The sequence below is a fragment of the Hyla sarda genome (genome assembly GCF_029499605.1).
Source record: "Hyla sarda isolate aHylSar1 chromosome 1 unlocalized genomic scaffold, aHylSar1.hap1 SUPER_1_unloc_7, whole genome shotgun sequence".
NCBI lineage: Eukaryota > Metazoa > Chordata > Amphibia > Anura > Hylidae > Hyla > Hyla sarda.
Window position 1 is genome coordinate 138,645 of NW_026607593.1, and position 23,432 is coordinate 162,076.

The 23,432-nt window shown below is 44.8% G+C and overlaps 2 protein-coding genes across 2 annotated transcripts in view; one reads left to right on the forward strand and one right to left on the reverse strand.

Annotated features, from left to right (window-relative positions):
- The window catches only part of LOC130298252 (zinc finger protein 850-like), a 411,906-nt gene that overhangs the window by 130,821 nt on the left and 257,653 nt on the right, over positions 1-23,432 (forward strand). The gene's annotated exons all lie outside the window — the stretch shown is intronic.
- Positions 1-23,432, reverse strand: part of LOC130298277 (uncharacterized) — a 73,683-nt gene that overhangs the window by 28,024 nt on the left and 22,227 nt on the right. Inside the window, 4 exon segments of the mRNA XM_056551206.1 lie at positions 538-880; positions 4,370-4,449; positions 4,568-4,713; positions 15,362-16,525. Of these exon segments, the coding sequence (XP_056407181.1) occupies positions 538-880; positions 4,370-4,449; positions 4,568-4,713; positions 15,362-16,525 (1,733 nt within the window).

Below are 23,432 nucleotides of genomic sequence, written 5' to 3' on the forward strand. Positions count from 1 at the left end.
GCGGCGTCGGGAGCACAGGGGCCGCGGTGAAGGTCCATCCTGCTGCGATGAACGCAGCCGAGGCGGGGGGGGCTTCAATGAGGAGAATGGGTCAGCAGACAGTTCCTCCCATCCCGGGAGAGTAAGAAAGGGCAGTCCAAACACCTGAAGGAACTGGGGAAGGTTCTCCGGGGTGCGAAGAGTAGCCGATTTGTCCAGGTGGTGTGCGTGGAGCGCAAACGGAAAACCCCAGCGGTATAAAATGTGACGAGATTGTAGTTCCTGTAGAAGGGGCTTCAATGAGGCTCGCAGTCTGGACAGGTCAGGGAATAACTGCAGTTTAGCTCCATCAAAGTTAATGTCCCGCAGGTGGCGGGCTTTTTGCATAATGTCCTCCTTGACAGAATAATAGTGAATGCGGCAAATAACATCACATGGCCTAGCCGGATCCGAACTGGGAGGGCGGAGGGCTCGGTGAGCCCTATCAATAGCAATAGGAGATTGGGCTGGACGGCCTAGTATGGAATTGAATATATCAGTTATAGTGGGTAGGAGTACATCTGCTTTTGTCGCTTCCAGGAGCCCCCGCAGTCGAATATTATTGTGCCGGTTGCGGTTTTCCTGATCATCCATGTGAGAATGTAGCAATTTCTGATTGTTCGCTTGTCTAGTTACAGCATCCCGCAGCTCGGCAATAGAGGTCTGGGTGACAACACGAAAGGAATCCAGAGCACCCACTTTGGCAGAGAGGGTATCCACCTCAGACTGCACCACCTGGATATCTTCTCGCCAGGAAGCGTGGAGATCCTCCTTAAGGGCCAAAATATCATGTTTTGTAGGTAAAAAGGACAGCAGAGCTTGCAGTTCTGGATGGGATTGTAGTATGCGGGCAGCATCAGAGCTAGAGGCAGGTAGGGTCATAGACTCTACAGTCAGAGGCCGCGTGGCTGAGGCCTGAGGTGGGTGTGAAGGATCTCCAACAGTGTGCACAGCAGGCTCCTCCACCATAGCCTGCAGGGGCCAGGGGCTCCCCCATGAGGAGGACCAGGAGGGGCTCGGAGAAGCAGGGGGATTCTCCATAGAAACAGCTGGGGGCTAAGGCGGCACCTGCGGTAGAGGTGAGGGGGCCACCACTGCAGAATACAGGAGAGGGGACCCCTGGGGAGGCAAGCTGGACACTATGACAGTGGGGGCCAGCACCAGTGGAGGGAGAGTCCCGACTGATTGGTGAGGCAGAGTCACAGAGGGGTCCCCCAGAGGAGAGGGTGGGGGCTCCGCTGCCCAAACTGTGTCCGGCCGGGGGCTGGATTGGGGGGTCACAGGAGTGTACGGCCGGGGCTTGAGCGGGGTGTGCAAGACGTGCAGGCCTGCTGAGGAGCGCGTCCCCGGCTGCAAGGAGGACGCGCAGGGCGGTGTCTGGGCCAGGACCGGAGCGCTGAGGTCCGCGGCCTGCAAGTCAATCAGTGGGAGAGAAGAGGGGCCCCGCTCCACCTCCCCACACTCACCGGCTCTCCTCCGCTGCTGCTTCACGCGGTCTGCTTCCGGAGATGAAGATGGCGCCCAGGCATCAGTGCTGCACGCGTCCCTCTCCTCTAAGCTGCGGTGGGCGGGGCCTTACGCTGCAATGAAGGAGCAGAAGATGGCGGCGGCCCAGGGGTGGGCCTTCCCCGAGGACTCCGGCAGGCCGATCAGCGGGGCAAAAAAGTTAGAGATGGGCGTAGGGGATGCTCTGGGGCCTGCTGCACCCCTGGGTCCCCTTCCCTTCGTCCTCCGTACCATGGCACAGGATAATAAGTCCTCCTAGCGTCGGGTGGACACGGAGCTCCTCTGGAACACGTCTACCCTGCGTGCATAGCTAGACACGCCCCCGTATCCAGCCTTTTTATGTAGTATAAGCTATTTCCTAGTCATCAGATGGACCAGGTCCTTTATCCTATAGTATCAGCCTTTTTATGTAGCATAAGCTATTTCCTAGTCATCAGATGGACCAGGTCCTTTATCCTATAGTATCAGCCTTTTTATGTAGTTAAACTATTTCCTAATCATCAGATGGACCAGGTCCTTTATCCTATAGTATCCAGACTTTTTATGTAGTATAAGCTATTTCCTAATCATCAGATGGACCGGGTCCTTTATCCTATAGTATCCAGCCTTTTTATGTAGCATAAGCTATTTCCTAGTCATCAGATGGACCAGGTCCTTTATCCTATAGTATCCAGCCTTTTTATGTAGCATAAGCTATTTCCTAATCATCAGATGGACCAGGTCCTTTCTCCTATAGTATTTAGCCTTTTTATGTAAAATAAGCTATTTCCTATTCATCAGATGGACCAGGTCCTTTATCCTATAGTATCAGCCTTTTTATGTAGCATAAGCTATTTCCTAATCATCAGAGGGACCGGGTCCTTTATCCTATAGTATCTAGCCTTTTTATGTAGGATAAGCTATTTCCTAATCATCAGATGGACCAGGTCCTTTATCCTATAGTATCCAGCCTTTTTATGTAGTATAAGCTATTTCCTAATCATCAGATGGACCAGGTCCTTTATCCTATAGTATCCAGCCTTCTTATGTAGTATAAGCTATTTCCTAATCATCAGATGGACCAGGTCCTTTATCATATAGTATCCAGCCTTTTTATATAGCATAAGCTATTTCTGTAACGCCGAGTGCTCCGGGTCCCTCTCCTTCCCCGGAGCGCTCGCAGTGTTCTGCTCGCAGCGCCCCGGTCAGACTCGCTGACCGGGAGCGCTGCTCTGATTCCCCCGGCGGGGATACGATCCGTGTGGCGGGTCGTGCCTGCCCGCGGGTCGCATCACGTTCTGTTTACCTGCCCTGTTCCCCGTCTGCTCAGTCCCGGCGCGCGGTCCTGCTCTCTAGGGCGCGCCCGCCGGGTCTCTCAGATTTAAAGGGCCAGTACACCATTAAGTGGTGTCTGGTCCAATCAGTTCTAATCACTCCTACTCTATATAAACCCACTTCCCCTTCCTGTCCTCGCCGGATCTTGTTGCCTTGTGCCAGTGAAAGCATTTATTGTGAGCCTATTGCTTGTGTATCCAGACCCTTTGCCGTTGCCCCTGACTACGAACCGTTGCCGCCTGCCCTAACCTTCTGCTATGTCTGAACTTGCCTTGCCTTGTCCTTGTGTACCGTGCCTTGTGTACGACAACAAGACCCTTGTGTACGACAACAAGGCCGGCGGCGTGTGATGTCACGCCTCTGCCCCCGTGTGACGTCACGCTCTGCCCGTCAATGCAAGCCTACGGGAGGGGGCGTGATAGCTGTCTCACCCCCTCCCGTAGGCTTACATTGAGGGGGGGAGCGTGACGTCACATGCCGCCGGCCTTGTGGTGATCCGTAATCAGACCCGGAGCGAACACGCTCCGGGGACTGATTACAAACGGGGTGCCGCGTGCAAGATCCCGGGGGTCGCCAGTGGCGGGACTCCCGCGATCAGGCATCTTATCCCCTATCCTTTGGTTAGGGGATAAGATGTCTAAGCACCGGAAAACCCCTTTAACCGTCTCAATGCCGCCTTCGCCTCTGCATTGGTCCTGTCCAGGCCTGATCCTATGAAGCCTTTTTTCCTTGAGGTTGATGCCTCCTCGATCGGAGCGGGAGCCATTCTTCTTCAAAAAAACGCTTCTGGAAAAAACATCACTTGCGTTTTTTTCTCCAAAACCTTCTCTCCTCCAAAAAAAAAATATTCTATTGGAGACCGAGAACTTTTGGCCTTTAAGTTGGCGCTTGAGGAGTGGAGACATCTCTTGGAAGGATCCATTTGTCCCATCACCATCTACACGGACCATAAAAATGTATCTTATCTCCAGACCGCCCAGCGGTTAAATCCTCGCCAGGCTAGATGGTCGTTGTTTTTTGCCGGCTTCAATTTTGTAATACACTTCCGTCCTGCTGACGGAAGAATGTCAGGGCTGATGCTCTGTCACGTTCCACCGATGCCTCCGAGTCTGAAGCTCCCCTACAGCACATTATACCACCTGAGTGCCTGATCTCTTCTGCCCCAGCCTCTCTGGTGCAAATCCCTCCTGGAAATACTTTTGTCCCTCCACGTCTTCGCCTCAAGATCCTCAAATGGGGGGGGCGGAGCCTGGCCGCAGACTTAGATGGACGCGTGAGCCTGCAGCTCTCCGTTCTAGCTCGCTCCTAGCACCTTTTACTACACTCCTTTTAGCATGAAAATGGTCAAAATCGGCAGGGGAGCGCACAGTGAGCCTGTCGGGCAGGAGCCAGGCAGACATGACCAAATTCTGGAAGAAGAAGAACGCCACCTCTCCGGCCAGACCTCTTAAGATGGCGCCTGAACCTCCTTCCCGCCAGACCAGAGAGGATATGGCAGACTCTGAGGACTCTGAAGAAGAGGTAGCCTCACCGATGGTGACACAGCACTTCATTAAATCCTTCATGAAGAAAGCACTCTCGATGCCCTAAAGCCTGTGATCTCTGAACTGACTGAAATCAAGACGGATGTACGTTCTGTTGGTTATAGGACGGAGGCACTGGAAGCGGCGTGCACCAGCATTTCCACGCACTCTGAGACTCTGGCGAACAGGCAAGCTAAACTGGTTACCCATGTTAATTCCGCCCTATTTCTCATAGAGGACCAAGAAAGTAGGAGCTGCCGTAAAAACATTCGTGTTAAAGGGCTCTCGGAGTCCTGGGCTCCGGAGGCATTGTGAAAAGTGACAATGGAGATATTCGCCACCCTACTGGGTCCTGAGGGAGCAGCACAGATTATTATTGAGCGGGTGCATCGCGCACTGCGACCGAAGCCAAAACCCTCAGAGCCGCCGAGAGACATCATTTGTGGCTTGCTCTCATTATGTGGCTTGCTCTTCATTATGTGGACACTGCAGCAGTCCTGCAAGCAGCGAGAGAGCAGAGACCCCTCACTTATGGGGAGGATGAACTTGCCTTGTTCCAGGACTTATCACCCTCCACCCTGGCTAAATGCAGGATCTTAAAACCCTTACTGGAGACACTGCGGAACAAGAATCTTACCTATGCTTGGCTTTTTCCCTTCGGGCTGTCCATTAATCACAATGGAAGGAGGCTTACTGTGCGCACACCGGAGGATTTGGAGACGGTGTGGTCGACCCTGGACATTCCTCCGTTGAACATTCCGTCCTGGCTACCGGTGACAGATTTACAGTCTCTCCCGCCTCTACCGCAGCAAGAGGAGTGGAGGCTAGTCGGCAGACAGAAATCCAACAAAACGAAGAAGACACCGGTGAAGGATCAGCCTCCCCCGCGCTGAGAGACTCTGCTGGATGGACTGGCCTGCTGGCTGTCTAAGGTTTTCCTATCTGACAGTTACCTGATTTACCTGTTTATTACTGACCTTCACTCTGACATAGTCCTTCAGAGTTTGTGTGGATATTAGTACAACCATTTCATGATTCATAGTTATCTGTGCATTGCCTACCTTTTGTCATCTAGGGCCCTATTAGGTGCTGAGTTAGGCATGTGTTTGATATTGGGGTTGGCCTTCCTGCCTGTGGTTTGCTACTCACGTAGAGTGTCTTTGGTGCTGCTTGGTATGCATGATGAGACTAGCGGGGAGGTCTCTGCTCCTCTGGTGAGTGGTTGCTGCTTGCATTTTGCCTGTCTTTTGCTCAGTTTTCGTCTTCCTTGCCCCTACTTTGTCTTTGTTCTCTCTGGGCTTCTCCTTGGCCTCCTGTCCTATCTTCTTCTTTCCCGTTTCTCTTCACCCTCTTCTACCTCTTTTCCCACCTACACTCATTTTCTCCACCCAGCTCATTGACTTTCCCCCTAGTCTTCACACTTTCTCTTTCTCATTTACCTCTTCACGGGCTAGGAATATTGGTCTAACCGTTGACCGTTTACCTCTCCCCCAGCACACCCTTATGTGAAATTTTTTTTTTCTTCCTCGCTATACTGCTAGGGAACATATTATTGGTGCCACTTTGCACTACAATTATCTTTTAGTTCGATCCATTGAAGTTGATTCGGTTTTGTTTGCTTCATCTGTTGACCCTTACCCGTACCTTCCCTACCCCCTCCCACCCCTGAGTGCACTTCAGTCCGTCTGGTTACCGCCATGCCTGACATCAAACTCATGTCTTATAATGTGAGAGGTTTTAATACATCCAATAAGAGGCATCACATAATAGAGCTGGCCAGGAAACAGGGAGCGAATGTGCTGCTAATACAAGAAACCCACTTTAAAGAATCAAAAATACCAAGGTTGCCTCTGAGACACTTTGATAGATGGTTCCATTCCTTTCAAGAGTCATCAGCATCTAGGGGGGTCTCTGTAGCGTTACATAGATCCCTGCCACTGTGCGTCCTGGATATGTTCAGGGACTCAGAGGGTAGGGCTCTTTTCCTGAAAGTTCAGATACAGGCACTAAAATTTACTATAGCAAATGTGTATGTTCCTAACCAACACCAGGTCAGCTGGTTATTACAGATCCTGGACAAGCTAGCTTTGTTTGCGGAGGGTCCTATTGTGTTAGGGGGTGATCTGAATATTACTTTAAACCCGATTCTAGACTCCACCTCAGGGAAATCCCACATTTCCTTTAGGGCACTTGCCAAATTGCACTCTAAACTAACTGACATGTCTCTTTCAGATGCCTGGCGCCTTCTCCATACCATGGAAAAAGACTACTCGTATTTCTCCGCTGTTCATAATTCATACCAACGTTTGGACTATTTCCTGGTACACTACAAGTTTTAACAGGACCTCAGAGCCGCAGGGATCTCTTCTATTACCCTGTCTGATCAAGCTCCTGTCTCTATTTCCCTATCCCTTTTCTCCTCTCCTCCTCTGCCCTCGAGATGGCGAATAAATGAATGTATTCTGGAGAGTAGGGAAGCTAAGGGAGATGTTGAAAAACAGCTACACATGTATTTTGACATTAACACCAAGTCAGGTCCTTCAGCACCCATGGTGTGGGAGGCCCATTAATCATATATACGTGGTATATTTATTTTGTGGGGAGCTAGGCTTAAGAAGGAAAGACGATTGTCAGTTTCCAACCTGCTGTCCCAGATCTCGTCCCTGGAAAGATCCCATAAACGCTCTAGGGCGCTACTCTTACAGGAGCAACTTAAATCCCTTAGAGAGCAACTTCTACAACTCCTTCAGGACAGATCCTCGAAACCATATTTACACTATAGACACAAACTGTATGCTCACGGGAATAAAGGAGGAAAACTTATGTCGTCCTTACTCAAAAAGGCTAAGGCCAAAAGTCACATCTACGCCATTAAGACCCCTTGAGGGCTTACCCACACAAACTCACTTGACATGGCTTAGGCATTCAGAGACTTTTATGACTCACTTTACAATCTGAGAGGAGCTGACACATGCTCACAGTTGGAAGGCCGCCAATGGCTCACGGATGAATTCTTGGCGGATTTGCATCTCCCTGAGTTAACACCAATGATGGCACAGGAACTTCTACTCCCCGTAACTCAAGAAGAGGTAAAAAGGGTCTTATCCTCTTTTCCCCCAGGTAAGAGCCCAGGTCCAGACGGACTTCCTCTTGCCTACTATAAAGCCTTCCTACCCACATTGCTGCCCCACCTCACTGACTTTTGCACGGCGCTCTTCCAGGGGACATTGCCTCCCAAACAAACGTTAGAAGCACATATTACGCTGCTCCCTAAGGAAGGAAGAAACCCTGAGGAATGCGGCAGTTACAGACCGATTTCTCTTCTTAATCTAGACCTCAAAATCTGGGCGAAATTACTCTCCATGCGTATGAAGAAATTTCTGCCCCACCTCATTGGTGATGAATAGGCCGGCTTTGTCCCCGGTAGGGAAGGCCGCAAGAACACAGTAAAGCTCTTATCGTGTGTCCACGCAGCCCACTACCACAATACCCCATTAGTCCTTCTCGGCGTTGATGCCGAGAAGGCATTTGATAGGGTTAGCTGGCCCTTCATGAAGTCTGTACTACGGAAGTTCCACTTCCCGACGTCCTTTATTGATGCTGTCTTCACCCTGTATTCGTGCCCGTACGCGGCTCTGTTGGTAAACAAAGTGGTCTCCCCGCCATTTGACATAGGCAACGGAACCAGACAGGGCTGCCCTCTATCGTCTACACTTTTCGTGCTGGTGATGGAGAGCCTACTACAGAAAGTAAGGCAGATGTCGGAAATAGCAGGGAGCCATACTTCGAGGGGCGAACTCAAAGTATTGGCATTTGCAGACGATCTCCTGTTTTTGCTGAGCAACCCTACGGAAAGCCTACCCTGCCTGGTTCAGTTGTTTGAGCAGTTCGGATCGGTATCCAATTTTAAAGTAAATTGTCTAAATCGGAACTCCTCAATGTATCCTTACCCTCCGCTTGTCTTGCTAAGCTAAAAGGCTTGTCCCCATTTCCCTGGTCTGCCTCATCCCTGAAGTACCTAGGGGTTAATATTACTGCCTCAATTGCCAAATTATATGGAGCCAACTTTAAACCTTTGCTTAAAGAAATCAACCAAATACTGAATGAATATGACCTCCCGATGATTTTGTGGTTTGGCAGAAAGAATGTAGTTAAGTGCTATGTGATGCCTAAAGTATTATACAAAATGAGGATGCTTCCTATCGCTTTACCTCTCACATTCTTCCGCCATATGAGAATCAGTATTTCAAGATACGTCTGGAAACAAAGCAAACCTAGACTGACACATAGCTTATTGACCAGACACCCTAGGGAGGGGGGTATAGGCCTTACGGATGTCAGAAACCATTATAAAGCTATTCAGCTCCAAAGATGGCTAGATGAAGTTAGATCGTACTCTCTTACTAGAGAGGTAGCACTCGCGCCACAAGGGGAACCATCTAGAGAACTCCTCCGGACTCTCTGGTTGCCCTCTCCTAGGAGATATCTCCACATCTTTTGTATCAGGGTATGACCTCTGTCTAGCTTGAACTCTCCCCTCTTCTATCTCCTGCCCTCTCCCCTTTCTTTCCTGCTAGCCTTATACCTGCGGCTGTGGACCTGGAGGAACCAACCTTTACAGCTATGTGGTCGAAACTAAACCATATCCCTATTGCTCAGCTCTTTGGGGGTGGAGAGGTGCCAGGTGCTCACACCCTGCAATCATACATACCGTTTCAGAGGTTCTCTTTTCTGCATGTCAGTCACTTCATTCATTGCTGCACTCTATTTGCCCAAAAGTATAAAACGAATAGGCCTCTCACGAAGTTTGAGGAGCTTATCACCACTACCAACTACAAGAATTGTAATTTGTCTGCGTGCCTGAAGTGGGTGACTCATGCCAGAGAACAGACTCCTCCACACTACATAGCGTCCTGGGCGAAAGAACTGGGTGTAACTTTCACTGATGAGGAAGTGACCTCTATACTTACCTGATCTCATGGTCACTCGAGGTGTATTAGGCTACAGGAGTTGCATTATAAAATTGTGTCGAGGTGGTACAAAACCCCTGAATTTCTGTACAATCACCAACTGTCGGAAACAAATCTCTGCTGGCGTTGTAAATCACAGATTGGCACTCATCTGCATGTCTGGTGGACTTGCCCCATCATTGCCTCCTTCTGGAAGGAAGTGGATATGCAGATCTCTCATATCCTGCAAAAACAGATCACTCTTACACCCTCATTAGTCCTGCTAGGTCTGGCTTCTCCAGATTATTCCCCCTACAGACACTCCCTAGCCACCCACTAAATTGCAGAAGCTAAATCTCCAATACCTCTATATTGGTTACAAAATTCCTCACCATCCCTTTCAGAGTGGAAAAAGAAGGTGCACAAGATATGCAGATTTGAGGAACTTTCACACAGGGCACGACGATCCTATGATAAGTATAAAGTCATATGGTCTCCCTGGCCAACCTTTGCTAAAACATGATGTCACTCTTAGCGAAATATAATCTGAGTTACGCATTGACCTGAATCCCTGATATTGCACTCCCCTCCACTTCCCCTCCTTCTTCCCCCCCCCCATACCCTATCTTGTCCTAATCTCATGTTAAAAGGGTCCCTGTATTAACATCGGGCTTATGCTCGTTCTTGTATTGGTTGCGCAATTTTGTATGCTAACACTAATTGCTGTTCTCACTTTCTATGATTCGCTTGGTTGGCTGCTGCTGCACCTGCCAAACTGCACTTACGTTACTTTATATGCCTTAACCACCTTTTGTTTTCCTGTATGTTTGTTTACTTATTCAAGAAAAAAATAAAAAGAAATTTGACAAAAAAAGATCCTCAAATGGGGTCACTCCTCTCACTTAGCTGGCCACGCTGGAATCAAAAAATCCATTCAGTTAATTTCCCGACAATATTGGTGGTCCTCCGTGGAGAAGGATGTGGCTGATTTTGTTCGGGCTTGTACAGTTTGTGCCCGTGATAAAACTCCTCGCCATAAGCCTGCAGGCTTTCTCCTTCCTCTGCCAGTGCCCGAACAGCCATGGTCCCATATTGCTATGGACTTTATCACTGATCTTCTACCTTCTCACGGCAACAGTCATTTGGGTGGTCGTTGATCGTTTTTCTAAAATGGCTCATTTTGTCCCTCTGCCTGGTCTTCTTTCCGCGCAACTGTTGGCGAAACAAGTTTTTTCTTCAAATTTTTCGTCTTCACGGGCTTCCCACGCACATAGTCTCTGACAGAGGCGTTCAATTTGTTTCAAAATTCTGGAGGGCACTCTGCAGTCAATTAAAAATCTGATTAAATTTTTCATCTGCTTACCACCCACAATCCAACGGTCAAGTGGAAAGAGTTAACCAGATACTTGGTGACTACCTGCGACATTTTGTTTCATCCAGTCAAGATGATTGGGTCGACCTTCTGCATTGGGCCAGATTTTCTTACAATTTTAAAAACTCTGAATCCTCTTCCAAGTCTCAATTTTTTGTGGTATACGGCCGTCACCCTCTTCCCCCCCCTCCCTATGCCCACTTCTTCTGGAGCTCCTGCCGTGGATGAACTGACTCAAAATTTTTCCTCTATCTGGCGTGACACTCGAAAGTCTCTTCAATTGGCATCTTCCCGTATGAAGAGACATGCCGACAAGAATAGAAGGGTTCCTCCTGTTTTTTCCCCCGTTGACAAGGTATGGCTTTCTGCTACGCACATACGATTCCGGATACCCAGTTACAAGTTGGGTCCTCGATTTTTAGGCCCATTCAAGGTCAAAAAACAAATTAACCCTGTCTCTTATCAACTTCATCTTCCTCCCTCTCTCCGCATCCCTAATTCTTTCCATGTTTCGTTGCTCAAGCCTGTTGTTTTTAACCGTTATTCTGTTTTTCTCCCAAGGTCACTTTTCCTGCTCCTGTCTCTGGCTCCTTTGGTCCAATCAGTTCTAATCACTCCTACACTATATGAACCCACTTCCCCTTCCTGTCCTCGCCGGATCTTGTTGCCTTGTGCCAGTGAAAGCGTTTATTGTGAGCTGGCAGAGGAAGGAGAAAGCCTGCAGGCTTCTGGCGAGGAGTTTTATCCAGACCCTTTGCCGTTGCCCCTGACTACGAACCGTTGCCGCCTGCCCTGACCTTCTGCTACGTCTGACCTTGCCTTGCCTTGTGTACCGCGCCTGTCTCAGCTGCCAGAGAGGTTGACCTGGGGGTTACCTGCCGCAGCAAGTCCATCCTGCTTTGCGGCGGGCTCTGGTGAATACCAGTAATCCCTAAGACTCCGTTCTCCTGGTACGGCCCATGTCATCGCCTCTCTGGCACAGAGGATTCACTATCCGTGTCCTCCCCGCATACCAGTCCAGATCCTGACAATTTCCTAATCATCAGATGGACCAGGTCCTTTATCCTATAGTATCAGCCTTTTTATGTAGCATAAGCTATTTCCTAATCATCAAATGGACCAGGTCCTTTATCCTATAGTATCAGCCTTTTTATGTAGTATAAGCTATTTCCTAATCATCAGATGGACCGGGTCCTGTATCCTATAGTATCAGCCTTTTTATGTAGTATAAGCTATTTCCTAATCATCAGATGGACCGGGTCCTTTATCCTATAGTATCAGCCTTTTTATGTAGTATAAGCTATTTCCTAATCATCAGATGGACCAGGTCCTTTATCCTATAGAATCAGCCTTTTTATGTAGTATAAGCTATTTCCTAATCATCAGAGGGACCAGGTCCTTTATCCTATAGTATCAGCCTTTTTATGTAGTATAAGCTATTTCCTAATCATCAGATGGACCAGGTCCTTTATCCTATAGTATCAGCCTTTTTATGTAGTATAAGCTATTTCCTAATCATCAGATGGACCAGGTCCTTTATCCTATAGTATCCAGCCTTTTTATGTAGTATAAGCTATTTCCTAATCATCAGATGGACCAGGTCCTTTATCCTATAGTATCAGCCTTTTTATGTAGTATAAGCTATTTCCTAATCATCAGATGGACCAGGTCCTTTATCCTATAGTATCAGCCTTTTTATGTAGTATAAGCTATTTCCTAATCATCAGATGGACCGGGTCCTTTATCCTATAGTATCAGCCTTTTTATGTAGTATAAGCTATTTCCTAATCATCAGATGGACTGGGTCCGTTATCCTATAGTATCAGCCTTTTTATATAGCATAAGCTATTTCCTAATCATCAAATGGACCAGGTCCTTTATCCTGTAGTATCCAGCCTTTTTATGTAACATAAGCTATTTCCTAATCATCAGATGGACCGGGTCCTTTATCCTATACTATCCAGCCTTTTTATGTAGCATAAACTATTTCCTAGTCATCAGAGGGACCAGGTCCTTTATCCTATAGTATCAGCCTTTTTATGTAGTATAAGCTATTTCCTAATCATCAGATGGACCAGGTCCTTTATCCTATAGTATCAGCCTTTTTATGTGCATCAGTAGTGTCGCTCGCGAATATTCGCAATGCTAATTTCATTCGTGAATATCGCATATTCGCGAATTCGTGAATATAGCACTATATATTCGTAATTACGAATATTCGTTTTTTGTTTTATTTCTTCACAGTACACATAACAGTGATCACCCCTCTCTGCTTCCAGCTTGTGTGGTGTAAAGAAGGCTCTAATACTACTGTGTGAGACTGGCGTGGGAATTTAAGCTTATGCTAATTCTTGTATATGCTAATTTTCCGCATATGCTAATTTTTGCATACGCGAATTTTCGCATATGCGAAAATAAAACGTGAATATTAAGAATATGCGAATTTAGCGAATATATGACGAATATTCATCCATATATTTGCGAAATATCTCGAATTTGAATATGGCCTATGCCGCTCAACACTAGTCATCAGAGGGACCAGGTCCTTTAACCTATAGTATCCAGCCTTTGTATATATTATAAGCTATTTCCTAATCATCAGATGCACCAGGTCCTTTATCCTATAGTATCAGCCTTTTTATGTAGTATAAGCTATTTCCTAATCATCAGATGCACCAGGTCCTTTATCCTATAGTATCCAGCCTTTTTATGTAGTATAAGCTATTTCCTAGTCATCAGATGGACCGGGTCCTTTATCCTATAGTATCAGCCTTTTTATGTAGCATAAGCTATTTCCTAATCATCAGAGGGACCAGGTCCTTTATCCTATAGTATCAGCCTTTTTATGTAGCATAAACTATTTCCTAATCATCAGATGGACCGGGTCCTTTATCCTATATTATCAGCCTTTTTATGTAGTATAAGCTATTTCCTAATCATCAGATGGACCGGGTCCTTTATCCTATAGTATCCAGCCTTTTTATGTAGTATAATCTATTTCCTAATCATCAGATGGACCGGTCCTTTATCCTATAGTATCCAGCCTTTTTATGTAGCATAAGCCATTTCCTAATCATCAGATGGACCGGTCCTTTATCGTATAGTATCCAGCCTTTTTATGTAGCATAAACTATTTCCTAATCCTCAGATGAACAGGGTCCTTTATCCTATAGTATCAGCCTTTTTATGTAGCATAAGCTATTTCCTAATCATCAGATGGACCAGGTCCTTTATCCTATAGTATCCAGCCTTATTATGGAGCATAAACTATTTCTTAGTCATCAGATGGACCAGGTCCTTTATCCTATAGTATCCAGCCTTTTTATGTAGCATAAGCTATTTCCTAATCATCAGATGAACAGGGTCCTTTATCCTATAGTATCAGCCTTTTTATGTAGCATAAGCTATTTCCTAATCATCAGATGGACCAGGTCCTTTATCCTATAGTATCCAGCCTTTTTATGTAGTATAAGCTATTTCCTAATCATCAGATGGACCAGGTCCTTTATCCTATAGAATCAGCCTTTTTATGTAGCATAAGCTATTTCCTAATCATCAGAGGGACTGGGTCCTTTATCCTGTAGTATCAGCCTTTTTATGTGTCATAAGCTATATCCTAGTCATCAGATGGACCGGGTCCTTTAGCCGCCCAGGATTTTAGCTGCCTCGTCTAGGGTTTGTAATAAATAAAAGTATCTGCAGCGTCTTATGTTCAGAAGAGACGATCTTCAAGGGAGATGCGCGGATCCTGTCTGATGCCTTGAATTAAAGTCTCTATAATCATAATGAGAAGGGGGCGGGGACAACACTGACGCGTTACATTCCCTATATACAACGTCAGGGACAATATTACATTTATTATAAGTCCAGTGTGCGGAGATGAATATAAGAATAATAAATAATATGAGCAAGAAAACTTTTATTAACAATTGGTAACAAGTTTGGAGATGCAGTATATCAGGGGTCTCAAACTGGTGGCCCTCCAGATGTTGTATAACTTTAACTCCCAGCATGCCAGGACATGCCCGGACAGCCGTTGGCTGCAGATAACCGTTGTCGGCCATGTTAAGGAATTTAACCCATTGCTTCAGGTACATTTGCTGTTCGAGGCCAAATTGGAAATGTTTTATCAATCAGGCCTGATAGATTGGAAGAAATGACACAGACTGGGATCTGTATACAGCGTCTTCTGACGTTTACTACATACAGCAGAATTCTTATAGGCAAAGATGAAGGGACGGCAAACTCCCCAATGATACCTGGTTACAAACAGGCGTCTTATCTCTAAGTAGGAAGGACGGGAAGTGTGAACGTCTTCAGACTCAGTAGCCTTGGAGTTTTCTGTACGCTCAGCAGTTGTGGTTCTTGTTTACAAGTTTCCTGGTTATAATTCTGGTAAAGTTCACACTCAGTTCATAATGAAGCAACATAGACAAGATGGTGGACTATAGACAACATGGCCGATGATATACAAAATGGCGTATAATCATATGAAGGATTATTATAAAAGGTTATATAAAAATGTATAACAAGCTGACTCCCCTCACAGGCATGCTGGGAGTTGAAGTTTTGCAACATCTGGAGGGCCGCCAGTTTGAGACCCCTGCAGTATATGATATATGTCAGATATCCTATGTACATGGTTAATATATAGATGTGATATCTGCATCATGTATTGCTCTGAATTGGCTTCTCTCCTGTGTGAATTCTTAGATGTCTGTTAAGTGTTTTTTTCTCAGTAAAACATTTCCCACATTCTGAGCATGAAAATGGCTTCTGTCCTGTGTGAGTTCTTTCATGTTTAACAAGATCTGATTTATGAGTAAAACATTTTCCACATTCTGAACATGAAAATGGCTTCTCTCCTGTGTGAGTTCTTTGATGATAAACAAGACTTGATTTAATAGTAAAACATTTTCCACATTCTAAACATGGAAATGGCTTCTCCCCTGTGTGAGTTTTTTGATGATAAACAAGACTTGATTTCTCAATAAAACACTTTCCACATTCTGAACATAAAAATGGCTTCTCCCCTGTGTGAGTTTTTTGATGATAAACAAGACTTGATCTCTTAGAAAAACACTTTCCACATTCTGAACATGAAAATGGCTTCTCTCCTGTGTGAGTTCTTTGATGATTAACAAGACTTGATTTTGCAGTAAAACATTTTCCACATTCTGAACATGGAAATGGCTTCTCTCCAGTGTGAGTTCTCTGATGTCTAACAAGTTTTGATTTACAAGTAAAGCATTTTCCACATTGTGAACATGGAAATGGCTTCTCTCCTGTGTGAGTTCTCTGATGTTCAACAAGATATGATTTTTGAGTAAAACATTTTCCACATTCTGAACATAGAAATGGCTTCTCTCCTGTGTGAGTTCTCTGATGTTCAACAAGATATGATTTTTGAGTATAACATTTTCCACATTCTGAACATGGAAATGGCTTCTCTCCTGTGTGAGTTCTCTGATGTTCAAAAAGATATGATTTTTGAGTAAAACATTTTCCACATTCTGAACATGGAAATGGCTTCTCTCCTGTGTGAGTTCTTTGATGTATAACAAGACCTGATTTAAAAGGAAAACATTTCCCACATTCTGAGCATGAATAGTGTTTCTTTCCTGTGTGAGCTTGTTGATGTCCAACATTCCTTCTGTGACTTTTCTGTGATGAATGAGAAGACAGGACCTGTATATAAGGATGAGATGACAGATCTTGGCTGTGAAGGGCTGAGGGTGTATCTGGGATAATGGAATGTTCTTCATATGTATCTTGTGTGATATCATCATCTGCTTTATAATCTGAAGATATAAGATTCTCCTCTGATCTCCTGGTATAAGAATCTGCCAAGCATAACACAGAATTAATTTTAACCCCTTAAATTTAAGCTTTCCTCTGAGAGCCAAAACTCTTTATTTTGCCATAACATTTTTTGCGGCGCCGATCCTTCATTCACTGTGCGGTGAAATTATTTCTCAGGTGAATACAATCACAAGGATACTCAGTTTGCATAGTTTTTGTTACTTTGTAACCCCTTAACCAACCAACTACACCACCCTGCATGCCCTCATACAGCCTATACCTCTGCAGCAGACCCAAAAATGCGACTACCAGCATGTTGCACAATTACTTTTACTATACTAGTATATGGTGAAACATGCTGGGAGTAGTTTTGGGTTAGGTTAGCTGCAGAGCCATAGGCTGTATCAGGGCATGGTGGGTGATGTAGTTTTGGGTTGGTCAGCTGCAGAGCCATAGGCCATATCAGGGCATACTGGGAGTAGTTTTGGGTTAGGTCAGCTGCAGAGCCATAGGCTGCAGGGGCGTACCTAGAGCATTTGGCACCCGGGGCGGACCCTTTGTTTGGCACCCCCCCTCTAATTACACCTCCCTCCCCCCACTAATTACACCGCCTCCCTCCCCCTCCCCCTTAATTACACCTCCTGCTTCAGCGCATTCTGATCCTCTATATGAAAACAATTATTATCATAACCCTGCCAGACACTCTCTCTGAATATAATACTGCCACACACTGTGCTCTCTGAATATAACACTGCCATACACGGTCCCCTTTTAACATAATACTACCACACACTGTACCCTATAAATATAATACTACCACACACTGTACCCTATAAATATAATACTACCACACACTGTACCCTATAAATATAATACTGGCACACACTGTACCCTATAAATATAATACTACCACTTACTGTACCCTATAAATATAATACAACACACTGTACCCTATAAATATAATACTACCACACACTGTACCCTCTGAATATACTACCACACACTGTACCCTCTGAATATACTACCACACACTGTACCCTCTGAATATACTACCACACACTGTACCCTATGAATATAATAATACCACACACTGTACCCTATAAATATAATACTACCACACACTGTACCCTTTAAATATAATACTGGCACACACTGTACCCTATAAATATAATACCACTTACTGTACCCTATGAATATACTACCACACACTGTACCCTATAAATATAATAATACCACACACTGTACCCTATAAATATAATACTACCACACACTGTACCCTATAAATATAATACTACCACACACTGTACCCTCTGAATATACTACCACACACTGTACCCTATGAATATAATACTACCACACACTGTACCCTATAAATATACTGGCACACACTGTACCCTATAAATATAATACTACCACTTACTGTACCCTATGAATATACTACCACACACTGTACCCTCTGAATATACTATCACACTTTGTACCCTCTGAATATAATACCACACACTGTACCTTATAAATCTAATACTACCACACACTGTACCCTCTGAATATAATACTACCACACACTGTACCCTATAAATATAATATTGGCACACACTGTACCCTATAAATATAATACTACCACACACTGTACCCTATAAATATAATACTACCACACACTGTACCTTATAAATCTAATACTACAACACACTGTACCTTATAAATAATACTACCACACACTGTACCCTCTGAATATACTACCATACACTGTACCCTCTGAATATAATACTACCACACACTGTACCCTATAAATACAATACTACCACACATTGTACCCTATAAATAATATTGGCACACACTGTACCCTATAAATATAATATTGGCACACACTGTACCCTATAAATCTAATACTTCCACACACTGTACCTTCTAAATATAATACTACCACACACTGTACCCTCTGAATATAATACCACACACTGTACCCTCTGAATATAATACCACACACTGTACCCTATAAAAATAATATTACCACACATTGTACCTTATAAATATACTACCACACACTGTACCCTCTGAATATACTACCACACACTGTACCCTCTGAATATAATAATACCACACACTGTACCCTATAAATATAATACTAACACACATTGTACCCTATAAATATAATACTACTACTACCACCACACACTGTACCCTATAAATATATTAGTACCACACACTGTACCCTCTGAATATAATATTGGCACACACTGTACCCTATAAATATAATACTACCACACACTGTACCCTATAAATATTATACTACCACAAACTGTACCCTATAAATATAATACTACCACACACTGTACCTTATAAATCTAATACTACAACACACTGTACCTTATAAATATAATACTACCACACACTGTACCCTATAAAAATAATATTACCACACATTGTACCCTATAAATATAATACTACCACACACTGTACCCTATAAATATAATACTACCACACACTGTACCCTCTGAATATGATACCGCACATTGTACCCACTGAATATAATAATACCACACACTATAACCTCTGAATATAAAACTACCACACACTGTACCCTATAAATATAATACTACCACACACTGCACCCTCTGAATATACTACCACACACACTGTACCCCATAAATACTACCACACACTGTGCCCTCTGAATGTACTACCACACACTGTACCCTCTGAATATAATAATACCACACACTGTACCCTATAAATATAATACTACCACACACTGTACCCTATGAATATAATACTACCACACATGTACCCTATGCAGGGATGTGGAAATCCTATCGCCCGACGCCCGGGACAAGTAGTTTTGGGCGCCGGGCAGGTGAATTGTTCATAGATTTAGCCCTGTATCGGGCTAGCAGGGACAGACACACTTCCCCTTTATTTTTCTTTAATGTCGGTGTGAGGCGCAGAAGCCGATGGAAGTCTACACCTCCCACCGGCGCTCAGAGTGTATGGAGGGGGCGGCAGCCTCCAGCTGACTGCAGAGTTCCCTTATCTCCCCTCCCGGAGGATGGACGGAGCTCAGAAGACACAGCAGGGTGAGAGAAAGGATATAGACAGCTCCGTGCACAGCTCCATCCCCCGCACACAGCTCCATCCCCCGCACACAGCTCTATCCCTCCCCCTCTCCTGATCTGTCTCCACAGGACCTAATCCACCACGTGGAGGTTTCTTGTTTGTACGGGGAAAACACAGAGCAGGGGGGGGTGAGGGGGAGGACGGAAATCTCACCTCACACCAGCGGTTACTACAGCTCTGATGTCCACTCATGGCGGCTCAGGTGAGGAGGCCGAGAATACAGGCGGCGGCGGCAGGAAGGGTGGCTGTATATGTATGGTGTGAGTGTATGTGTGATGTGTGTATGTAATGTATGATGGGGGGACAGCGGCAGGTGTATGTATGATGTATATCAGCGTTTCCCAACCAGGGTGCAACCAGCTGTTGCAAAACTACAACTCCCAAAATGCCCTGGGCATGCTGGGAGTTGTAGTTTTGCAACAGCTGGAGGCACCCTGGTTGGGAAACACTGGTGTATATGTATGGTGTGAGTGTATATGTGATGTGTGTATGATGTCTGTCTATGTGTGATGTGTATGTAATGTATGATGTGTGTATGATGTCTGTCTGTGTGTGATGTGTATGTAATGTATGATGTGTGTATGATATCTGTCTGTGTGATGTGTATGTAATGTATGATGTGTGTATAATGTCTCAATGTGTGATGTGTATGTAATGTATAATGTGTGTATGTAATGTATGATGTGTGTATAATGTCTCTATGTGTGTATGATGTCTCTGTGTGTGATGTGTATGTAATGTATGATGTGTGTATGATGTCTAAGTGTGATGTGTATGTAATGTATAATGTGTGTATGATGTCTAAGTGTGATGTGCATGTAATGTATGATGTGTGCATAATGTCTCTATGTGTGATGTGTATGTAATGTATAATGTGTGTATGATGTCTCTATGTGTGATATGTATGTCATGTATGATGTGTGTATGATATCTGTCTGTGTGATGTGTATGTAATGTATGATGTGTGTATAATGTCTCTATGTGTGATGTGTATGTAATGTATAATGTGTGTATGTAATGTATGATGTGTGTATAATGTCTCTATGTGTGATGGGTATGTAATGTATAATGTGTGTATGATGTCTCTATGTGTGATGTGTATGTAATGTATAATGTGTGTATGATGTCTCTATATGTGATGTGTATGTAATGTATAATGTGTGTATGATGTCTCTATGTGTGATGTGTATGTAATGTATAATGTGTGTATGATGTCTCTATATGTGATGTGTATGTAATGTATAATGTGTGTATGAGGTCTGTCTGTGTGTGATGTGTATGTAATGTATGATGTGTGTATGATGTGTATGTAATGTATACTGTGTGTATGATGTCTCTGTGTGTGATGTGTATGTAATGTATGATGTGTGTGTGTATGTGATGTATGATGTGGGGTGGGCAGCGGCAGGTGTATGTATGATGTGTGCATATCTATGGTGTATATCAGTGTTTCCCAAGCAGGGTGCCTCCAGCTGTTGCAAAACTACAACTCCCAGCATGCGCTGGGCATGCTGGGAGATGTAGTTTTGCAACAGCTGGAGGCACCCTGCTTGGGAAACACTGGTGGATATGTATGGTGTGAGTGTATGATGTCTGTCTATGTGTGATGTGTATGTAATGTATGATGTGTGTATGATGTCTAAGTGTGATGTGTGTATGTATGTGATGTATGATGTGGGGTGGGCAGCGGCAGGTGAATGTATGATGTGTGCATATGTATGGTGTATATGTATGGTGTGTGTGTATGTAATGTATGATGTGTGGGGTGGGCAGCGGCAGGTGTATGTATGATGTGTGCATATGTATGGTGTATATGTATAATGTGAGTGTATGTAATGTATGATGTGGGAGGGGGGCAGTGGCGGGGGTGTGTGTGTATGTATGATATGGGGGCAGTGGCTGGTGCATGTATGATATGTGTATGCATGTATGTTTTGTATAGGAGCGGACTGTCACGTCGGGCATTAGGGCAGTTGTGCCATCTAATTTTATTTATTTTTAGTTGCACCCGCACTGAATTGCACCCCCAGAATCCTCCCCTTCATACTCACCCGCCAACCAAGAGCCCCACGGATGCAGACAAACACGCTCCGAACCAAAACTACAACTCCCAGCATGTTACACCATAACCTAAACTGTAACATGCTGGGAGTTGTAGTTTTGGTTCGGGTCAGCTGCAGAGCCATAGGCTGCATCAGGGCATGCTGGGTGTTGTAGTTACTAACTGTAATTCCCAGTATTCCTTGACACAGACTATGGCTCTGCAGCTGACACAAACTACAACTCCCAGCATGTTCCACAATAACCATAACTGTAATACTATACAGTACAACATGCTGCAACACCCACACAACCATAGGCTGTATCAGGGCATGCTGGGTGTTGTAGTTATCTAGTAACTAAATGCAACTTCCAGCATTTTCTGACACAAAATGCAGCACATAAACTGGAGAAGCAGAACACCCCCCCCCCCCCAGTAACACATAAGTCCCTATGAAGACTGAAAAATAGTGATTAAAATATTTTAATAAGTGCGTATATATGTGAATAAGCCCCTTTCCTAATAAAAGTTTCCAATTTTCTTTAAATAAAAATAATGTACAAATATAAACATAAGTGGTATCGCTGCATGTGGAAATGTCCAGGCTATTAAAATATAATGTTAATTAAACAGTACGGTGAACGGTGTAAATGTAAAGAATAGTCCAGAATTGCTCATTTTTGGTCACTTCATATGAGAAATTTTTATAAGGTGATCAAAAAGTTACATCTAGACTTTTCTGGGCTCAGGTGTAAGAGGAGCTACAGCTCTCCGGCCGCTAATAGCCTGACATACTGCGATCACCTATTAACCCATTAGATCACCGCTGTCAGCAGTGTCTAAAGGATCTTAGATCCATCCCTGGTGGTCTAGTGGGGGGGGGGTCAGACTATTTTGGTTGAAATTATTTCATCTACCAGGACAAGTGGATTTTCTTGAGGGACAAGTAGATTGTGTTCCGCTTTAGTCCCTTGGACAAGTAGTTTTTCTTTTATTTTCCACACCCCTGCCTATGAATATAATACTAACACATATGTAGTGATGTCCAAACTGTGGACCTCCAGATGTTGCAAAACTACAAATCCCAGCCTGCCCAGACAGCTAATGTAGACGGCTGTTGTAGTTTTTGCAACATTTGGACAGGTAGCCCATAAAACAGTGATGATGCAGACATGAGGAAGGAACAGTAATGAGATGGTTGGGGGGGGGGGGTGATGATGCAGACATGAGGAAGGAACAGTAATGGGATGGTTGGGGGGGGTGATGATGCAGACATGAGGAAGGAACAGTAATGGGATGGTGGGGGGGGATGATGATGCAGACATGAGGAAGGGAACAGTAATGGGATGGTGGGGGGGGTGTTGATGTAGACATGAGGAAGGAACAGTAATGGAATGGTTGGGGGAGTGATGATGTACACATGAGGAAGGAACAGTAATGGGATGGTTGGGGGGGTGATGATGCAGACATGAGGAAGGAACAGTAATGGAATGGTTGGGGGAGTGATGATGTAGACATGAGGAAGGAACAGTAATGGGATGGTTGGGGGGGTGGGGTGTGTTGATGCAGACATGAGGAAGGAACAGTAATGGGATGGTTGGGGGGTGTTGATGCAGACATGAGGAAGGAACAGTAATGGGATGGTTGGGGGGGGTGTTGATGCAGACATGAGGAAGGAACAGTAATGGGATGGTTAGGGGGGGTGATGATGCAGACATGAGGAAGGAACAGTAATGGGATGGTTGGGGGGGGTGATGATGCAGAAATGAGGAAGGAACAATAACGGGATGGTT